Genomic DNA, 22,292 nt, shown 5'->3' with positions numbered 1-22,292 from the left:
TCCTTTTTGTTGGGATGGAAACTTTACAACTTACGCCACCAATTATGTACCTCTATGAACTTGTCAAACTAATTTTTAATGCTGTTTGATTGATCTTATATCGAAGGAATCCCCCCTTCCTCACGCAGGCAAGTTACACAACATATCTTCTATCCTGACATACTTTTGCAATGAAGAAGATTTATATAAAAGCAGCAACACTTTAACAAACAAAAAACCCTAGGAACTTGTGTCGTACCTGCATTCAGGGGAACACTAAGAACCAGAATCTAATCGCCTTGCTACCAGAAGAGGTAAGCAAGCCATGGCATTTAACCGCTTTTTGGCGGGCCATAGTTTCAAATATATTCAAAAATTAGTACCACATTTCCCCTCGGATATATGAAATCGTCGGCAGGAACATTCTTTTAATCCCACATTCAAACAACTAGTGTTGTTCAATCTAAATATTACTTTAATTGGCTACATCAGAGTGATTTTGACTTCATCAACATGGATTTCCATGATCCTCATCTTGCTCATCTCTTTGATCGTGCCCAGGTGCATCGTCCCTTTGATTCCCCACCCCAACTTCTCGATTGATTCCTTATGCAGGAACAGCATAACATGGACATGGCATATACTCGAGCGAGTAAAAAGTACATGGTAGACCGATTCGGTACATATAGGCAAGTGTAGTTCCAGATCTTTCAATGTTTCTTGAAGCTCTCCATCTTTGACTTCTCTTTTTTATTCTAAACGCGGATTTGTCTGCCTTTCACTCTTTTGGAGTTCTACTTCCATTTTTGAATTTTTACCATTATCCATTCATTCATTTTCCAATCATTCCGTTTCAAATTGTTCGCAAAATGCAATTCAGCACATTATCAGCCCTCGCGGCAATTGTCCTCCCAGCTTTAGTATCAGCACAATTGACTGGTTCAGTTGGCCCCTTGACTTCAAGGGAATCTAAAGCCACAAAAATTTGTAGCGTTTTGGATTATGGTGGAAAGGCAAGCAAGACTTCAGATATCGGCCCGGCGCTTACTTCTGCATTCGCTGCTTGCAAGACTGGTGGAACAGGTACACAGTTCAAGATCCATTTCCACCTACTGAAAGCTTATTTTTGAATAGTTTATGTCCCACCTGGAGATTATGGTATGAGTACTTGGATTACACTCAGCGGAGGTTCGGCATGGGCACTTAAGCTTGATGGTATCATTTATCGTGTTGGTAACGATGATGGAAATATGATCATGATCAAACACACTACCGATTTCGAGATGTACAGTAGTACCTCTGCAGGTGCTATTCAAGGTTATGGTTATGAATTTCACAAAGACTCGACTTATGGTCCACGTCTCCTCCGATTTTACGATGCTAAAAACTTCTCCATCCACGACATTGCTTTAGTCGATGCTCCTGCATTCCATTTCTCTATTGATACTTGCGAGAGTGGAGAGGTATACAACATGATCATTCGTGGTGGTGACGAGGGTGGTCTTGATGGTATTGATGTTTGGGGAACAAACATCTGGATTCATGATGTTGAAGTTACTAACAAGGATGAGTGTATTACTGTCAAGGTGAGTTTTCTTGCAATGAAGCTTTCCTCAAATACCTAATCACGTTATAGAATCCTTCCGATCACCTTCTCATTGAAGATATCTACTGTAACAGTTCAGGAGGCTGTGGTATGGGATCTCTCGGAGCGGACACTGCCATCTCCCACGTCATCTACAACAATATTTACACTTATGGATCTAACCAAATGTACATGATCAAATCAAACGGTGGTAGCGGAACCGTTTCCGACTGTCAATTCAACAACTTCATTGGTCGCTCCAACGCCTACAGTTTGAACATTAACGCAGCCTGGACTCAAGCAAGCAAAGCTGCCGGTAATGGAGTCATCTATGAGAACCTCTCCTTCAACAACTGGAAGGGAACGTGTGAGAGCGCCACTGCACGTGGCCCAATCAACCTCCTCTGCTCATCCACCGCTCCATGCACAAACATCACCATCACTGACTTTGCTATCGGAGCCGATTCCGGCAGCACCGGAATATACGTCTGCCAAAATGCTTACGGTTCAGGAGGATGTCTTAAAGCCGACACTGATTCCCCATCCGCTTACACTACAACTCAATCTTGGTCCTCTATGCCAACTGGCTACGAAGCCTCTACCATGGCCCAAGACCTAGCTACTCCTTTCGCCGTGAGCGTAAGCATTCCTATCCCAACCGTCCCAACCTCTTTCTTCCCAGGTAGAACTCCTGTCTCCGCTCTCATGGCCAATGGCGGTGGATCTTCGGTTAAAGCCTCCGCATCCCACGGAGCAATCACCACCTCTTCAAAAGTCGCAGTAGCTACCTCAACCCCCGTTGCTTCCTCCTCAAAGGTCGCTGCTACGTCCAGCAAGGCCTCTTCCACAGCAGTGGTTGCTAACAGCAAAGCTTCTTCTTCAGCTGCTGCCGTTTCCACCAGTAAAACCACTCTTGTCACCCAAAAATCTAGCTCTACTCTTGCTACTTCTTCTAAACCAGCTACTACAACCGCTGCTTCATCTTCTGGCTCAGTCCCTTTGTATGGTAACTGCGCCGGAGGAAAGTCTTGCTCTGCCGGTACGTGTGTGAAGCAGAATGACTATTATTCTCAGTGCCTTTCTACATAGACTGACTAACAGTGCGATAGATGGTGGGCTAGGAGGTGAAGTTTCTTCAACCGATGTTGCTAGCTCTGTTGCTCCTGTTGCAACTGATGCAGGTGAAGAGGAAGATGATGAGTGTGAAATTTAGACGTCTAGACGTCATCCTGAATATGGGGACGTATGCGAAGAAAGCATATATATAAGAAGTGGATAGATTCATTGTATCATAGTTAGAACAGTATCTTTATTGTAAATATTGGAATGAAGAAAACACTTCCTACAGCCCTGTTGAATGGGGTGGAGGTTGATTGAATTTTATTTGTTTTGTTTTTTTGTGGATGATGAGGTTTGATATGAGTACAATATTTTTTATTTTTCTGTGCTGTTCTTGATCTTGGTTCCCTTGTTCGGAGGCTTAAGTAAATCTTCTTCCAACATCCCTTTCCACTCCTCTGCGTCCGCTATTTCGGCTATCTTTTCTATCTCAGCATACAATCAATTTTCATGAACCTACCACTCCCCGTATTTTCTCAAGTTCTCAATCTCTGAATCTCTATTCCATATACTTACTCCATATTCCAGGTAAGGTAATATTTCTTTCTCTCCAAGTCTCCATGGGCAGGAAAGGATACAAAAAGCAGTACTTCCGGCGACAAAACTACTTTCTCGCTTTGGTAGCTCAGGTCTCAAGATTCGAAGGAGTGAAAAATTCAAGTACTTTATGCATGTTAGAAACTTCTCTGCATATAGCAGAGAAACAACGTTGAAATGTTGAATAGTGCTGAGCATAGCTCTAGTTCCCCACGTATCTTTCTCCCCAAACAATAGCATCAAAGATGATCTTTCCTCTCCCATTTTCCCCTCCCCCATATCCCCTACGAAATCTCAAGAGGGGGTTTCTCATTCACTTTCTCCCCTTTTCCCTCTATTTTCCTCTGATCCTTGATTATTCCTTCATCTTCCCTCTCCACATCTTTCCTTTCCACCATCCGATAAACAAACGCTTCACAACCCGCAAACATCGTATACAAAATCAAAACATAAAACACAGCCCGCAGCACCGAAACATCGCACTTATGCATAATAGCAGGTGTTAGGAAACCCGACGTACCCATCAGCAAACCGGTGCGGAATGCACGGCGAGTTGGGAGAGAGAAATGTGTGAGTAGAGACATTGTGTTGAACTGCGAGATATTTGTGTATGGAATTGTTGAAGAGGAGTGTGAGGATGTAGATAGAGAATAGGAAAAGAACGAGAAAAAGAACGAAGATGTAATCTTTGCAGATGAGAGGATTCCCTTGGCTCTTTGAATGTCAGCCCTGCTGTGGCGTATGGCTTGCATATGTATGTACGTCAGCTTACCATACCAGAGGTTCCATCCATCCCATACAGAACTTCCAAACCAGCATTTTCCGATGCGATCAATCAATTCCAGGGAAAAACTTTGCATCACATATGTACACAGCAGTAGAAATTTTCAATAAAAATATCCCCCTCATTATTCCCCTCAACACCAACAGAATGCACAATAGATTTTCAAAGATTCCCATCCCGCGTTTTGACGACAAAGAGAAGTAGTAATGGGAGTGCGAAAAGCGCATCACACTCAAAACTCGGAGATATTGGAAATTCACGCTATACCTTCCCGCCACCTGTACCGAGTTAGTGTGTGGACGGATGTGATTATGATGTAGAGATCCTCGGGGCTTAAAGAGAGGCTGTGGGAGAACATTAATTTGGTGAGAAATATCGTGATGACTAGGTATTGATAGTAAGGTGTTGACAAAGAAGAAAGAGGACAAGAGTGGTATTATGATAATCAGGGAGAGAGACGGGGAGGTCGTTTCAACTTACTTTGATGCTAGCGGATTCAAAATTAGGAGAAGAGATGTCTCAAGTTGTTTGATGAGATATTGTGAAAAAGCATGATGCTATATAAATTCTACTAATTTACACCAACTATTCACTGATACCATACCATTACACCTTTCCAAGCCTATAGTGGCAAGAATCATATCATTATGAAATACCTATGTATATCATGTAACTTAAAGCGCACAAGCCACAAACCGCAACTCAGCAAGTGCCCAATGCACAAAAAACATTCCATGCAAAGCTCCCAATTGTCCAATACATAACTAAAACAATGCCGTGTAGTGCACCCCAACAAAACAGACCAGACCAAACGAATTAATATTAATCCCAAACCACAGACGCCTATGTATACCTTCGAAAGGCAATATGCTCAATTTATTAGTCCCTTCCTCGATAACCCAATGCCGATTTGTTAATACCATGAGTATATACGCTAGATGCTTATATCAAAACCCTCAACTTCATACATTACTTCGTATACCCATCTCATCCAAACCTCCACACGAGTCCAGACTTGCACATGAGTAATTTATACCACAACTCCCCTATCGCTCCATCCATCCTTTCCCTTCCAAGCCCAAACCCAAAATGCGACTCCAACACCCACACTCCCTGCCATTCCCCAGAAAGTCCCCGCATAACAGCTTTGTCCCCAGCAAAGTACTCCATCACCAAGGAATTCCTTCCATAACCCCTCGGCAACTTTCTGGTAGACTTGACTATAGATCACACCCCAGAGCGTAGCACCTAGTGCTGGAACCATTGCTACGATTCCCCAGTTGGTTCCGAAGTTTTCAACACCCCAGATGACCGTCACGATTAAAGGAGTCAGGGAGAATAAAGCGCCGTAACCGGACCCGATGAGAGTAGAAATAATCCAGAAGCGGTCCGCGTGGTTTTGGCAAATTCCTGCAGCCAGTAGGATATCCCCTAGAAGGATTAGGAGAGCGGACAAGATGAGGAATGTTATACGGGATATTGTGAAGCGAGATCTAGGTTGTGGTGGGAGAGAGGCGAAAGAATTTGACAGAGAACCGAAATGATGTGTTATAGGAACCGGAGCCAATATATCTGTGAGGGTACCAAATAGGATACGAGCGATGGTTGATGTAAGTGCAACAACTGAAACATGTGTTGCTGCGGAAGTAGGATTGTGGATTGTAGGTGGATTAAGCGTGCCGATTATCGTGCCCAAATTCGTGATAAACGACTCGCCTGGTCCCGAGACGAAGAAAAATCCAATGGCTAACCACCACATTGTATGATCTTTAAGAAATCGTCTTGTTTCCTCGTTTAATAACCAAGTCTTCTTTCTCGCTTCTTCATCCTCCTCATCCACGCTACCTCGCTCTTCTCCATTCAAAGTACCATATTCTCTCCTGGTATATCCTTCCTCCTCCCCAAGTAGCCCACTCCTCTCCAATTCCTCAACAGCTTCTTCAATCAACTCATCCTCATCCACAATCTTCAACAACCCACATCCAATAATTCCCACCACAAGAAGTGTAACAGCCAAAAACCAAAAGAACCTCCCCACATCAACATCTCCCCTTTGACCGTCTCTCCCCCTCTCATACAATATCTTCTCCCCCACCTGACTCTGCCACATCCCACTCAATCCAAACGCTGCAATTGGGCATGCAAGTGCCAGGCCTCTATATTTCGATTTCCCAAAATTCTTCGCACACGCCGTCACCGCACTAATATACATACAAGTCGTTGCCATCCCAATGATCATGAATGCAATCACCATCCATATAATTGGCCATCCTCTTTCCGTAACATATCCCTCTATATCTTTCTCTCCACTCTTATATGTAAGTGCCGCCAATCCATATCCGGCTCCAAACATAATTCCCGCCCCGAGAGACAGTGGCGCAGGTCCAACCCGATCGCACAGATATCCAAATACCGGCACTGGCAGGTACATTGCCAATTCCGCCGCGATTATAACAAGATTGACTTGTAATTGTGTATAATGTAATCGCGATTGAAATAAATGGCCATAAAGCGAATAAGCGGTGATGGAACCTGCGCAGAGACAAGAGAGAATGGCGGAGGCGTAGGAGGTATAGCGGATCATATCTTGTTTACGAGCCTTTTGGTCGCGGAAAGCAGAGGAAGATTCGGATGGTGATCGTAGGGATGAGGATGGGGAGGAGGATCGAAGGAGAAGGGTACGACTTGTGGGCGCCATGGTTTCGATGGGTGATGGGCCCGGGCTTGTGTAGATGTCTATGTTAGATACGAGGGCATCGAGTGAGTTCTGAATAAAGGTGTACTCTAGAGAGTTGGAATCCAAAGGTATTAGGGATTGAATCGAGGAATACCGTAGATTCAAATTAAAACAATTCAACAGGTTCGAATTAGATGAATTTGGTGAAGTATGTTGTGATTGTTGTGATATTATGACTCCCGAGGTCTCTGAGCTTGGAGCGTGGATGATCTCTCAAACGCGACTTCGGGATCGGCTTACGCCATTAGGCAAAGTAAGAAGTTGAATTCACTCAAGATGTTAGAGTTGAAATACATGACTGTCCTAGGTATCTTGATTTCAATTCAAACCTCGTTTCTTATCTGTAATATTTCCATCTCTATCTCCATCCCCATCTTTTGACATTCTCTAATTTCACACACAAAGCAGATTTATTGCTGCAGATGACGTCTGAGTGAATGTGTACCTAGGTATTCGGTATTACTTCGGTAAGCTGAATTTGGTCCTACAAGATCGGAATCTGATAAGTTCATGATGTGATAATAGGTACCTACCTAGGTACTCTCATCTTGTCACAGCAATTGAATCAAGTGAGATTTTTCAAGCTTAAAAATGTTGAACTTATGTATTCAAAAGGAACAATCGCTCCATAATCGCGAGAGCGGGGAGAATATTAATACTAAATGCAGCCTCTTCCTCGCATTTTCTAACCTTCCAGCATTTAACGCTTCTATAACGGTATCTCATCAAAAGGTATCAAGCTGAACGCCCCCAAAATTCCCAATGTACCAAGTCTATATCAAAACCCTCCGGCGCCAAAAGATGCTTGGATCTCGCATTCCATTCCGATTGTCTATTCCATTAACTTATTTAATCTTCCTACTTTTAATGTACCCTATCTCTATGCTGTAACAAGTGCAATCTCCTCCTTTCATCTGCTTCCCCGGAATGTGCATGTGATGGTGGATGCAACGGTGTGAATCCCATACTAGAGAATGGGTTTCTTCTCAAAAATCCTGGTCCATGATGGTGTCTATGCGTATCCGCGTGTGAATGGGAATTTGAGAGTGAGTGTGAGAGTGAGTGTGAGTGTGGATGGCCTCCGTCCAATGGCTGTTCGTGCGGTGTACTTGGGCCAGTACTTGCATGCAATGTCGGACTTGGTGGTGCTGAAATGGCAGATTCGTAATTAGGCAGTGCTTCGGTATAACTCATTCCTCTTACAGGGGTTTTGAGGGCCGTAGTATAGGAAGGAACTTTGGTTAAATCTCCCATTTCATTATAATCCAAATGTTCAGGAGTATGGTATCCGCTGCTCATTGTGGTACTAGTGGCATCTGGATGATGATCGTCGTTAAAACTTCCTCGTCTACTAAGAGGATTACTTCTTGCAGTCGCTGAAGAGGCGGAATGGCCATGGTGTGAATCAAAATAGCCTCCTTGGTGATCATCATTGTGGTGAGGAGTATTTCCTCCAGATCCAGATCCTCCATATCGTCTTAAGAAGCTATTCCTGCCAGAATTCAAATTGGTATTTAAATTTTGAAGCCTAGATGACAATGCTGCAGGGGGGACGGCGCCTGCTGGATGATGAGATTCTGAGGAGGCAGATAGATTCTCTGATGAACCTGCTCGAGACTGGGCGTAAAACGGAGTGTTCATTCCAGATTGCGGCATAGGGGTCATGAGTCCAGATTGATCCATGTCGGCGTAAAGTTGATCCAATACGTGCTCTCCATAAAGAGGCGGTGCATGTGCTGATACTGCAGTTGATTGAGTACTGGTTGTTGGTGTCTGGTCCACCAAAGCACCTTCGGCAGTTAATGGCATATTAGGAGAAATGAAAATTGTGACTGGTAGCGTTGCGCGGAGCTATATTTGATCAGTATTTTTTGCATGGATTAAAGAAAAGGGAGTCATACCTCTGAAATATGCCCATCTGGGTTGTGTAATGCAATGTTGAATTTGACCTTGTGGCGAATTTTGATACCGTGTACGTCCACATCTTGTATGCATCTGCTCAACCTTTTTGGCAATGGCATGAATTCAGTCATTTTGAAACCATCTTGTCCGCTGTCGTCAAGCATATCTTGATAATGCTCTTCTTCATTAAGTTCAAAGGTCCAAGCATCCACATCTCTCGAGTTTTTCCAATATCTATCCGAAGTCGTAGATGTTCCTGGGAGAACGAATTCTTGTACTTCGATCAAATGACACTTTATCTTGCCGATTTTTAATCCTTTCAACAAGGAGGTGAATCTCATCTCGATGGTGATTGCAGTACCAAATACTATAGCCTTTTGTGGTATAACCAGTTGATATTCAATTTTGTTTGGCCAAACATTCTCGACTGTCATGGCGTGAGCCAATTCCAATGCCGAAGGGTCCAAAGTTCGAACGATTCGCACCGGTTTCCAAGCATGTAAATCGTATGCCAATTTTCCTCTAGCGACTGTTGCCTTCAATTTGTAAATGATGTGGCTGTCATTCAAACCCTCTACACTTTCTGACATGGATCCTGGAATGACGAGTTCGAATGGCCACTCATAATTTCCTGCTGGTAAAAGCAATCCCTTCGAGGAAGAACCAGGCCCTGCTCCACCCACAAATGGCGCCCATCTGTGAATGAAAATCTCAGTAGTTCTGTCGACTCGATTATTCGAAATGCCGGTAGGTGTGACTCGCTGATCATTCCACCTGCATGTGGTAGTTAGTTTTTCAACCCTTGCATGTGTTGAAATACTTTGGAAAAACTCACCCAACTTTCAATTGCCCAGTCATACGAAGATGCACATCTTCCACTTTTAAAGCAGCTGGCAGGCATAAAACTACTGTTCCCTTGAGCAATTGACTCGATGCTTCATTTTCACCTCCTCGAAGTACGATAATTTCCTCGTCAAGACTGCAAAATGTCAGTAAATTATGCGGAAACCAAATCGTACTTATATTGTAACATACCGTATCTCGAAAAGTGTCGAAACACCTCTTCCAGTAACGCCTCCAAAGAAATTAGGCATAACGTCCTATTAACTCGTATATTGGTCGTATGCCAAATGAGAAATAATGATTCAAGAGTTGTTTGGCGTCAGTGGGAAAGACAGAATCCCCCGACCGTTTCGTGTGCTTAAGATATTGTAGCAAAGTTGTAAAAGAGTGAGCTCCGAATATTGAGAAATACTTATACTTCACTCGTATCGGCGACTTCCTTTCCAAAGCGGTTACCAAGGAAATGTGTGAAAGTAGTAGTGCTAGTTGCGAATCGCTCTTTCTGTTCTGCAGCCAATATACTGCGCAGGTATATATTAAAGAACAATGACCATATGAGTATAAAAAAGATTTAAAAAAGAAATCACAAATTATGACCTCTTCTTTTAGTTATCTTTCCTCTAGTCCTTCTTCGTATTTTGTATATCAAAGATTTCGTCCTTACCCTATTGTTACTAGTATATTTGTCGCAATCTCTCTTTCTCTCTCCTTTCTTCGGTATTGAGGTACTCTTTTGCGTACTCTTCCCTCCATCCAATTCCCAATCCCACTTCAATAATCCAATGACCAGTCAATAATCCAGTGGCTCAGGCGCAATTCACGAAAATCCACACAGTCAAGCTGGGTAGGCGTGGGTACGAAGTAGATCAAAGTGGCGCTTCCGCACGTCACAAATCGGAAGGGGCTACGGTTTCTTGGTATGAAGTGGATATCTTCTAGTGGGGGTCACCTTCTTAGGAGAAAACCTTAGGAGAAACTTTTTTGCTGATGTTCGAGAACTTTTTTGTTACCCTTTTCTTTTCGTTGGTGTATCAAAAGAGATTCAAAAGTGCCGATACAGTCGTATCCGTAAAAATTGGAGACATTCAATCAAACAGACACACAAATATAGATTCGGACTTTCTCTCCTCACAAGTGGTAGCTAATGATGATGATGATGATGATGATGATGATGAATGATATTTGAGCTACCTCATATATACTTTTTCGACTTCCGAGGTTCTTACCGTCACAGTCCCAAACTATGATATGATTGATCGATGGTGGTGGACTGGCGAATATTTCGATTATCAAATGATAATGTGATAAAGACTACCCAACAGGCAACTTAGCTACCCAGCACACTAAGCCTAGGATAATTCAGTTCCCAGGGCTGAACGAGTTTTCTTCCGGTCCTCGGATGTGTACCGGGTATATCTACGAAGATTTAACATTTGAAGACTCGACATCGGGTACTGCAGGAAGGTGGATATTAATAGGAGTATCTACCTAGGTCCTAGTATTACGGTTGTAAGTACCTAGTAAGCAGGGCAAAGTCTAAACTCTGGAAGGTAACCCGTCAAGATAGCTGCAGCATGTACTGTACTGTATTCATGAAAGTCAGCTCAGATCAACCTCAATTCCGAAACGTGCTGAACCTCGATGTAACTTGACGCACCTGCTAGCTCTACTTTGACACGTGAAAAGGGGGTGATTCGAGCGAGGTGCGAATACTCACTCGGTAGGTATAAGCATCTGATAAGGGACAGGAGATCCCCTAGATATGGCATGATCAAACCTCATGAGCATGAGCGATATCTCAGAAATCGAATGACTTCCACATGATAACAACTTTCACGGCGTAACCAGAAATCATCGGTTGTGAGGGACGGGTAGTTGAAAACAGGGTATAAACGCCAATGAGTACCGATAGCATCAATCTCCTTTTCTATTATTCGATAAGGATGAGTCGTAAAGAGCGGGTTCTGATTCAGGATGATTCAGATGCATACTTCTAATTCGACGCTACTGTATTGTTTCGACCTAAGTTCCAACCCTGATCAACAAACTATAAACGTTTTTCTATAAAAAAAAATCGAATAATCTGAATAAGCTCGATAAGTTCCGGTATTTGACCTTTCTTTGACAGTGGACACGGACGGAAGCGCCTGCATCAAATCTTTCTCACACGTTTCGCTCTTTATCTAGCAAAAGTTAAACAACCAACACTGCATATGGTATGGCCGTCCTCTCATCGATTATCGATACGTACCATTAGAGGGCTCCGCCACCGAGAAGAGGCCGCCGCTCATTCTAATCAGTACAGACCGACGCCGTATATACTCCGCAACTTCGCATGAAAAGATGTCTACTCGAGTAGGATTTGCGCATTTCCTAGGTCGGTGCCGCTGCCACACTTCAAAATGTAAATGGCCGCTTAGGGCTATATGGATCCTACATATCAAACAGAACCCATTATGGATGGATCAACCTCCAAAGTCACAATCCAATGTCACTTGAAAAATGCCTCAATAGAAAAATACCCACAAATGTCTGATATGGAACCTTGACCTCGACTTCTCTCACCTGGGCAATTCTTGATTCTTTTTAAAAATCCTGAGATAAGGCACAATTATGCATGGGTCACAATCTGATCTTGTTCCCGCCCCTTGAAAAGTTTACGAACTCGAGTCGAATTGGTCTAATTGCGTGACAAAAAATGATGAGGCTCAAGGGTAACCACTTTTTCTCATGAGCCACTTTATTGTAATTTGTATCGGGCCTTAAAAAAAACTAGGACTGAAGAATCCATACGAGATTAAGGATCTTGAATGATGATTGGTGCGTATTCTTTCGCTCGATCTTTGCTGGTTGGATTGTGGATTCATGGATCCGTACCTGGCATTGATGATATCTGAGATTTCGAGATTTCCCGATGGATAATTATTGAATGAGAGGATCTGGAAACTAATGATTGATGTGGAATACATCGGGAAATAGACTCACCGCTACCGATACAGGTTTGCTTGAGTATGATTGCTATTCGTATATTGTCGATGTGTTGGGTTGAAGTTGTACGGAATAATTCCTTCCACTGATATCTAGATGTTAGACGTGAGATTATGTCTTCATATTTCAACTAGGGACAGCGGCGACGGTGACATTCTTCAACGCATCTGCACCTCTCCAAGTCTCCAAAACATCCACATACTAAATAAAACACGAACACATCAACACATCAACACATCAACCCACCCACACCCATAGATCTCAAGATCACCACTCTGTTCCATTATAATCTTCACATGGAAAAGCAATTGAACCCAAGTTTAGAGTGCCTGGCCGTATATTGACGCGTTCTTGCAAAATGCTAGCGTACATTACATACCTCAATTACACATCTGCACATCAGTTGCTATATAAATGCAAGTTGTCGCGAGGATAATCATAAAATCACATCACCACTTCACATCACATCATATCATGTTGCACAATTCTCGAATCTAGAATCCAACATCCAAAGATCTAGAATCAGTGACTGAATGTGTTGTACAACCTATGATCTTATCATCCAAACCCAGTTAATAATTAATCATTCTTCATATGATCCATCCATCATGATGAGATCAAGCGACGCGGAAATGAGTTTCACATGGAAAGCTAACTAACTACTGTTCCTGTACGAGTACACTACAAGCTTTTCTTGATTCTTCACACGAAACATCGAGTGCCTCCATCGATAGGTATCCAAACTTTATCACATCACATCATATCATTCATATGTGCTTTGCTTCGAGTTCATGATAGCGAAAGCCACATCCTGCAAGCCAAGGTCCTGATAACGATTTCCATCGCCAAGAATCGATAATGGTATGAAGTCATCCATCTCATCCTATCCTAACGATGAATCATGGATTTTGTATTTAAAAAATAGGTAAATTTGAATATATTGTTAGAATGGTTTTGTTAGCTGTATTATTTATTGTCTACATCCCAAAAGAGCAATCGAGACTCAAGAGATCCAATCAATTCGGCATGTGCAGAAGACGACCCTCAGATCACAAACTTGCTAGTCGCTACGCTTCCCGTTCAACACTCACAAATTCACCTTTCGACATCAACGTCATCCTTACTATCTATCAATCACTATCATTAACCCAAAATCCTGCCCCTCCCACTCACTGTAGATAGCCCCACCTTTAAGAAAAAGGCCAAAAGGTTCCGGTCGGGTATTAGTGGGGTTCGTTACACGCCAAACTATCCCTTCCGAAAAAAAGGGTTTTTCGATCAAAAAAAATCAAAAGGAATATTGAACATGAGATTCAAGGAACTCTGTGCAGAATGAACTCTCTGACGGGGAGTCGAACCCCGGTCTCCCGCGACTTGCAATGTTATTGACAAGCGGAAATCATGACCGTTAGACCATCAAAGATGTTGTGTTATTGTTGTGGAAGGAAGTTGCTTTAGAGTATATGTATGATGATACAGAATGGGGCGGGGAAGAGCGGGCTAGTGCTTGGTGTGGAGAGTGGTAGGCGGCGGGTGGGGTCGAAAAGGGCATCGAGCGGGAGCTTCATAGTAGCTAGGGTGTCAAGGCTTTACCCCAATTAGTCTGTTTTGACTTGTTTAGGTATGTATATTGCAAATGATGAAAAGATAATAACTTGTTGAATATCAACGTCAAACAAAAGCTCATCACTCTAGTTTGAACTCCTCGAAACCCGTTCAAAGAGAGTTGGAAAACTCAATTCTTCCACTGAAGATGAAAAAGAAAATCGGTAGTACAGTTATTTGAATTCATATCTTGAGAGGTCGAGGTGTTGTGTTGAAGATTTCAAGAAGATAGACATCAAATGGATTAATGAACTTAGATGTCTCGTCGTGGAACCATATCGAGAGAGTTATCAAAGAAAGATATTAGGCGCATGCAAATAACTTTCACCGTCCATAAATTTCTGCACTACTTCGTCCCAGGTGCCAAATAGCCCGTTCAACAATGGAGAACTTCCATCCTCACCGAGAAATCCACGTCATGACATTCATAGCCATTTTAAATCCGCCACATAGTCTTCTGCCTATGCTGGTCCTGCCGAGCTCGGAGAAACTGGATGTCATTGGCGTCTTGATTCCGCCGCTGCGAGTTCGTATGTGCCCTGCTTCCGCGAGTTTCCTCAAAGCAAGACTTGTGATATTCACAGCTATGCTACTAGTTCCCAATTACTTTTTGTTATGCCAATAGACGGCAAATCCCAGGCTGATCGCACCAAGTATACTATATTTCAGTTGAATTAGTAATGAGATGGGATCTTAGAATGGATTAAAGTATGCTGTGTAACTTACTTGTCAAGCACCAACGCCAGTAGACCTAGGGCGATCCATTTACCCCAACCTATCCAACTATTTCTTCTTCTCCTCTCCTCTTGTCTTGCCGTCTCTGCTGCTCCATGGCTATTTCAGAATGGATTGGCACAAATTACTACGAGAAAGCGAACAATTCTATAACACAACTTACAGATTGTTCTGCGCTCTCATGCTATTCGAGAGATGTTAGTATCTTACAAGCATATGATTGAGTAACGTACAGCTCTCGTATTTCGGTGATTCTATTGCCAAAATTATCAGCAAGTGTAACAATCTCTATACTTCTCAGAGCGACGGCACTGACAATGTCTCGATACGCCTTAAACTATTTCAGAGTTAGTGACCTGGACAGGAGCATAGGCGTCTTCAAGATAATAGACAGGAAATGGTCAACAAAGGTGCCTACAAAATTTCAATATCCAACGGACTGAATCATTAGTAGTGTCTCTCAAGAAAATGAGGGGCTCGCAAAATGCACCCACTCCTCATTAGATGTGCTAAATTGCAAATTAGCAAAGAGCATAGAAAATGGATGAAGTTACTTGCTGCTCGCTGTCACTACTGTTTAAATTATCAGCTGTGTTTGAGTATAACATCCAATAGAACTCATTCATCTTCTGAGACGATGCCTTCCGTCGTCGTCAGTGAGCTTGCTTTGATGTTGTTAGTAAACATTAAAAGCACAGGCAGGAATAAAGGGGAGACTTCTCAAAATCTCACGGAATCACCTCTACATACATGTCATGTTCACAAGTGAAAAGTGCAGAAGACTACGGAGATCAGGTTTTACAATTTGATCACACTTTTTGGGGAGCTCATAATATATAGAAAATTTGATTGCATCGTGCCTTTCTTCTCTGTCATCAACGTGCAACTACAAGGTTGGAAGCCAGGTTAGAAAGGGGGGAAGAGGATTGCTTATCTTTTGTATGCCCTCTGCAAAGCGGAAGTAGATTGATTCTAATCTTTTTCTCCCCTTGAACAAGCTTTCTTCATCATTTGCTTTGATCGATGTCTATGATGAAGAAAAAAGTCAGGATAAAGATAAGTGGAGATGGAAAAAGAGAAGAAAAGAATAACAGATAATGAAGGTGTGGTACATGAAGTAAAGTGGGAAACTAGACGGGTAAATAGAAGACAAGAAGTTAGTAAAATGAGATAGGTTTCCCAATGGAAATAGGTTCATAAAATAGAGACTGTAGAAATAAAACAAAGCTAATATATCTCATCCTTCTGATCAATTCTTTGAAGTAATATAGCAGACTAACATGGTGGTTTGAAGGCATACACTTCCACCAAATGTATGCAAAGACTGAAAATGATCTTGAAAGATGAACAGTGAAAAGAAAGGGCATTCAACATCACATCTATCTTTTCATTCACCACTACCGCGTTTGTCCTTTCGCTTACGCACCACATGCACCACATGCACCCTTCTCAAACTCATTTGCTGCATATCTGCTGTTAGTATTCAGCTTTGAGATACCCAAGTATCGACTCATTCTTGGGTTCTTTGAAAGTCATCTCCATACCTTGAACAAACCTCAATACATCTTCATATTTTCCTCCCCATCCTACTTCCTATCATCTCAACTCATTACACATCACAAGTCTCCTCCCCATAATTCCCATGAACAACCGCTCTATCCCATCTAGCATCACATCTGATTCTTCACAAACCATATTCACTGCCTCGCTCTCACTCTTATTCACCTCACATTCACTCAATCCACGCTTCACCCCCTCCTCGCTTGCTTCCACCAATCACAACCCACCCACCAACCTTCCATGATTTTTTGTTGCACATCTACTTCAGGGCCTCAAGCCTATAAATCCCTACAAATCCACTGGAACCACTTTGTACACGCTATGTGCCTAGATACAAGTACCTATTTCCACACCTAAAATACCAAGCATCTGAGTATTTCCTATCGCTTACCTCACATTCCTTTTTATATCTCTTACACACTACACTACACTACACTGTCTTCTCAACGGCTCGTCTGATCGCCAATTTCCAACTTGCTTCTTTTCCACTCTCTACTCTCACTCGTACTTCCCTACATGTAAATTCGCTAGCAATAACTATTCACTTTACAAATATTTATGACAACCTTGGAATGAAGAGAGACAATCGCGTATAGATCACCACTAATGAATTAAACGCCTCGAAGGTAGTAAAGAGTGAATTGAGTAAAAATATGATCGAATTGCACAAGTAATCATCGCTAATTTCGCCTGTAGGCAGATTCTTCTATGCTGCCACTACACCAGGATAGATATTTGGATATGCCGTGCAAAAATTATGTACGCCCTCCAATCCTAGTTAGGTCCTTGGATCCCATAAAATATTAACACCCCAGAACCAGCTATTGTATGAGCAAAATGTCCGCGCCTAATCCATTTCAAACCCCGTATCCCTAGTCCATATATCCATTATTCAATACTCATTTTCATCAATCCATCATTAGTGTCTACCATACCCTGAAACCCAATTCTCCTGCCTCCCATCCCCGCTGAACCATTCCCCAATCCACTCTTTCCATTTCCAGGCTCCCCGTTACTACTTGGTCTTGAGCCCCAAGGAGCCAGATCCCTTTGCATCGGACTCTGCATTACCGGACTATTATGTACGCTCATACCAGGACTAACCGCCCGTCTCTTAAAACTTGTAGGATCGAGATCATCGTCCCGACGACGCTTATGTGTGATTTTACGCATAGGTTCGGATGCCTGAGGGGTAGACGAGCGAGAGGGAGAGGAATCAGAGTTGCTTCGATGGGGATGAAGAGGCGTGGAGAGGTGAGCTTCTAATGATAGATCCTCACTCATGCCAGAAGTAGAACCGCGATGATTGAAATTGGGTGGAGGTGGTGTGCGGTTGTTATCATCGCTAAAAGAATCCCAGAATTCCTTACCTTTAGAATTGCGAATAACTTGTTGCTTGAAGCTACCAGATAGTTGAGAACTGGATGCATCAGCCATTATATCATCTTCGGGTATGCCTTCCAGAGAGTCCTGCGTTGGACCCATTATTGGCGACGAGCGTGCATCTATCGTTGATATAGAGGGATGTCGAGAAGGTTCGAGATCCATATCACTTTCGCGGGTTTGGCGGACAACTTCTGCTTCTCTGCGAACTTCGGTTTCGACTGGTGCGCTCTCTTCAGCCAGAGCTGCTCGAATACGTGCGAATCCTTTTGTTTTGGGCTATCAAAAGTTAGTAGAGGTAAATTCACACGTATTGTATACATACTAGCATGTTTCCCCTTCTAGTCACTACTCTGCGAATGACCCCTCGTTGTCCATCTTTTCCAGGTGTGCTAGGCATACCATCCACATTTTCCAAAGTGGATTTCAATCCAGCATCATCACTCTCACTTCCTGATATATGTAATTGATTTGCAGCCCAGCTTATACTTTCTCTCCTCGAGCGAAAATTATCCACAGGCCTTGGTCTGCTAAAGTAATTGCTTTCTAGATTACGCATAGTAGGAGGTGATTTAGAGGATGGACTAGCCATTGGTCCACTCCTCGATCCTTTGCGACTCTTTCCACTTCTTAATCTTGCTGACTGGAAATTCATAAGACTATTGACTGCGGGGGATTGTCCAGACCAGGCGCCACCAGGGCTTGGGTTATAACTTCCGCCGAAAGGTGCTGTAATTCTGCTTATTTGAGGTGTTGTAATAATAGAGTCGTCGATCTCGTCTGATTCCATCAAATCATCGTTGTCGGAACTACTTTCAGAATCGTCCGAGGCCATCATGTTAACACTACCAAGCGAATTGGATGCCATCATTCTTTCTGTATTTGGTGCGGGAGACCACAGAGAACCTTCCCCAGCGCTGGTAAAGTTTAATCCATTTTTTCTATTCGGGATATTCATAGCTCTGCCAGTAATCGTAGGTGACGAATCGGGTGATGATTGCTCTGCAAGTGTGGAGTGATGAAGGTTTGTTGCAGCTCTTGAAAAATCTAGACCTCGAGATCGTCTAGGCAAAACACTCGTAGGTGACCCATATGTTTGTGATTGATCTAATTTTGGTGACAATGGTACTCGATTGATATATGCTGAAGACCCTACTGGCATAAAATCCTTTGGTGGCATCTGTAGAGAAAGACCTCGGGCAAATGCAGCAGGTCGCCTTGGAGTTGTCGGACTTTCGGAGATGGAACTATCATCTTTAGAAACTGGCTTTTCTGGTTCGCGAAATTTAGGAGACGGTGAAAGCATTGGCTGACCGCCATCTGATAAAGACCGAGCTTTTGAAGGTGATCGTGATGTATTTCTAACATTGGCTTCTTCGCGTTTGTCGTTCACTTCAGTCCCCGTTTCGGGTTCAACGATATCCATACTTGACGACATATGCTCGATGGATCGATTTGGGAACATGATATCAGATTAATTGTTAAATATTATAAAGATTGAGAAAAAGATTAATCCGATGCTTCTATATCATCTTCTAATTGTATGGGCATATAGACTCAGCGGAAGTAGTCGCTTTATGTCGAGGTGGTGGGCGAGAAAGATGTCCAAGGTAGAGATTATATCGAGTGAGTTGATGTCGTAAAGGAATATATGCAGTTCAAAGTTGCGGCATAAAAGGAGGGGTACCTAGTCATAAAAGGTATTGTAGAAATATGAAACTGATGAGGTACAGATCGACGATGGTACTGTTCTACATGAATGACCGTCTGTCGGGTATCAGATCGGAGGCCTTCACATTATATCATTCAAGGTACCGGTATTGCACTATCTTAAGATCGTCAAAGTGTAATAAGTAATTGTCTTGGTCGTACACACAATGAATCGAGAATTGGACATTGGGCTAGTTGCTGGAGCTGAAGCGGGACTATCAAAAGATAATACGCTTGTCTGTTTACGGCTAAATCTGCAAACGATCATCACGTGCTTTTTTGTTTTTTCTGAAAGTACACTTTATACAAGGTTTACCTGACGTTCATTCTACCGACATCAATCCAATGGGTAGGTATTAAGGACCCTTTTAACTTCAGAACCTCACATAATCCAATCGATCTCATTTGAGCGATAATCTGGGAGCCTATGGTTTTTTCATTCCTCTATTGTTTCAGGCCGAAACCTCCTCTCTTCAAGTTCAGCAACGACTAATAAGTCATATGCTCAAGACATGGCACATTGGTTGGAAATATATTGTATCTTGTTATTTAAAATACATTGTCATTATTCATTATAATTTTTTAGGTATGATCAAGACCTCTACCTCATCGACCTTCATGATATTCATACAGCAGAATCATCCTTTCTCCCATTATCCCATACTTCACTGTCTATACTCATTCCCGAGGTACTGGCACTTCCACCAAGAGCACCATTCTTGGATAAATGTTGCATGATACCCTCTTCTCCTTTCTCATGTACATTATGGCCTTTGGCAATAACTCCAAAGCTATCGCGTTGAATCATCTCATATAATGCTGTCCCAAAAAGCATGGCCGGTATACTCGTGAGAATGGGTATCAATGAATAAAGCGAGAAAGCATCGCCTCCAAAAAATATGGCTGCAACGATGCGAGCGCCCAAGTCACGAGATGAATTAAGCTCTATCGTTACGTCCGCAAAACCCCAGATCATTGTTGCTAAAAGAGGTTAGCAAGTGTACAACAATCAAGAAACTGTTGAATCCGAAGAAAGCAGTCGTGGATTCTATGCTTACCATAACCTAGTCCAATAACCCATGGCACCGCAGATGCAGACACAAATGGATTCATAGGGTCGAGGCAAGCCCAAATTACAATTCCCTAAAAGGTGTCAGCAAATGCTCCAATGTCTGGACAAAGTCTTTGCCACATACCACGAAGACGTCGGCAAAAAATTCAATGAAGAACAGATATCCATATGACTGTGATGCTCCAGGAAACGAGCAAAGAATACTTCCTGGTCCACCTGGTGAATTGAGACTCAAGCCTTTAGCACGATATTCCGCAGCAAGTTCCATTAGCTGTGGATAGTATTGTCCAACTAAAAGCATAGCTGCCATAAAAGAACCGAAGACTTGAGCGAAGATGTATTGAGGAACTTTTTTCCAAGGGAACTGGGATGAATTAGCTGATGCTGATATGCAAACACAGACCACGAAAACGTACGCCTAGCCAAACGGCACAAGATATCGTTACTGCTGCATTGAAATGTCCTCCCGAAGTACTTCCACAAGTTCTGTTGCGTGTCAGCGATTGAAACGATATGGTAGATCGTATCCTGATAATACAGTTCAACATACATGATAGCGAAAGCAATACCAATTGCAAAGGCCCAACCAATTTGGAAAATTGATCCTAGCCCTGGGTCCCCAGGATTCAGGAAGAATGATGCGCATGATGCAATTCCCGGATAACTATGGATACCTGTCAGTTGAGGTTGCATCTAGCCATCTCTTTAACCTTACACGAAGAAGAACACTCCCATAGCCTCCGCAGCCATTTCTCTCATCCACCTCGGCCTTGCATTTTCGAAGTCTAGTTTGCGTTGCGATATAGGCTTGGGTGCCACGACATGCCTCTTTGCATGACGCTCTACTGCTTCCGTATAGCCGATTTCCAGCTCCCCGGTACGAAGACGACTTGGTCCATTATGGGACATTGTGGAGCGAATTAAGAACAGCAATATGTTCGAACCGTAGTGGTGGAAGTGGCAACAGACCAGATATATGGGTTTCTTAGCAACCTGGGAAATGCTCTAAGTGCGGGGTACAGGTGTATTATGTACAGTACGATGCCACTAAATTTTCGGGATGTTATTTAATGATTGAATGAGGAAGGTTGCAGTTGATGTTTATTCGAACAGACGGGATCATGTTTAAATATGGATTCGCCACCTGTAGGTTCCACGAGAAAAGAGCAGAAAAGTATTCGACTCGTCTCAATATAGCATGTAACAAGTTGCTCATTGTGGCCAGAAGGTGAGAAACGTTATGGCCAGGAAATCATCGAGATCAACAAATCCTACAGTCTAACATTGAAACCCACTTTCATTGGTTCAATTAACGTTGAATTTTTTTGTACGGCCAATCAGATTAACTCCTCGCTGAATTCCTAAAGGAGTCCGGAGCAGTCCTAACTTTTTCGCTTATACGCATGCTTACAATAGGAGCGGAGATACTCTTGCATCTTACACCGAGGACAACATACCTAATATCTTGACATCGCCCAGGCTTCCGCACTGTTCTCAGGTTGCACCGCGTCAGGTTTAAGCACATCTCCCGAAGCTCAAAGAATTGCTAGCTTGCTTCCGAATCTGGACGACCGTTTCATGTCCGGGTGGCTTATCCGTGCGCCACAAACGCCACACTCACTTTGGGCACCTTGATATATCCATCTCGTACTTCCTCAAACTTAAACATCAATGGAGTTTACAGCGATAATTCTGAGTTTGTGTGTAACGATACAATTCAGGTAAAAAAATGAACGGCCGTTATTCCTGTTCT

General features: G+C 42.8%; 5 protein-coding genes across 5 annotated transcripts; 1 reads left to right on the top strand and 4 right to left on the bottom strand.

Moving 5' to 3' along the window:
- Window positions 1–848: 848 nt before the first annotated feature.
- On the top strand, window positions 849–2,777 carry EAE97_006676 (uncharacterized protein; the record flags this gene model as incomplete). The annotated part of the gene is made up of 4 exons (XM_038877189.1): window positions 849–1,062; window positions 1,114–1,565; window positions 1,616–2,603; window positions 2,674–2,777. The coding sequence occupies 4 exons, from the start codon at window positions 849–851 to the stop codon at window positions 2,775–2,777; spliced, it is 1,758 nt and encodes a 585-aa protein (XP_038732121.1).
- A 2,257-nt stretch (window positions 2,778–5,034) lies between these two features.
- EAE97_006675 (uncharacterized protein) lies at window positions 5,035–6,702 on the bottom strand (the record flags this gene model as incomplete). Its single annotated transcript, XM_038877188.1, has 1 exon — window positions 5,035–6,702. One exon carries the CDS (start codon window positions 6,700–6,702, stop codon window positions 5,035–5,037), a length of 1,668 nt encoding a protein of 555 aa, XP_038732120.1.
- A 903-nt stretch (window positions 6,703–7,605) lies between these two features.
- EAE97_006674 (uncharacterized protein) lies at window positions 7,606–9,737 on the bottom strand (the record flags this gene model as incomplete). The annotated part of the gene is made up of 4 exons (XM_038877187.1): window positions 7,606–8,592; window positions 8,643–9,417; window positions 9,479–9,622; window positions 9,679–9,737. The coding sequence occupies 4 exons, from the start codon at window positions 9,735–9,737 to the stop codon at window positions 7,606–7,608; spliced, it is 1,965 nt and encodes a 654-aa protein (XP_038732119.1).
- A 7,525-nt stretch (window positions 9,738–17,262) lies between these two features.
- Window positions 17,263–19,222, bottom strand: EAE97_006673 (uncharacterized protein; the record flags this gene model as incomplete). Its single annotated transcript, XM_038877186.1, has 2 exons — window positions 17,263–18,036; window positions 18,083–19,222. 2 exons carry the CDS (start codon window positions 19,220–19,222, stop codon window positions 17,263–17,265), a joined length of 1,914 nt encoding a protein of 637 aa, XP_038732118.1.
- Window positions 19,223–19,830: 608 nt separating this feature from the next.
- Window positions 19,831–21,448, bottom strand: EAE97_006672 (uncharacterized protein; the record flags this gene model as incomplete). Its single annotated transcript, XM_038877185.1, has 6 exons — window positions 19,831–20,448; window positions 20,526–20,610; window positions 20,664–20,903; window positions 20,956–21,025; window positions 21,090–21,203; window positions 21,255–21,448. 6 exons carry the CDS (start codon window positions 21,446–21,448, stop codon window positions 20,093–20,095), a joined length of 1,059 nt encoding a protein of 352 aa, XP_038732117.1. The 3' UTR covers window positions 19,831–20,092.
- Between the last annotated feature and the right edge of the window lie 844 nt (window positions 21,449–22,292).

This window comes from Botrytis byssoidea (assembly GCF_014898295.1).
Source record: "Botrytis byssoidea strain MUCL 94 chromosome Unknown BBYS_012, whole genome shotgun sequence".
Taxonomy (NCBI): domain Eukaryota; kingdom Fungi; phylum Ascomycota; class Leotiomycetes; order Helotiales; family Sclerotiniaceae; genus Botrytis; species Botrytis byssoidea.
This window is presented reverse-complemented; position numbering and strand designations above follow the sequence as displayed.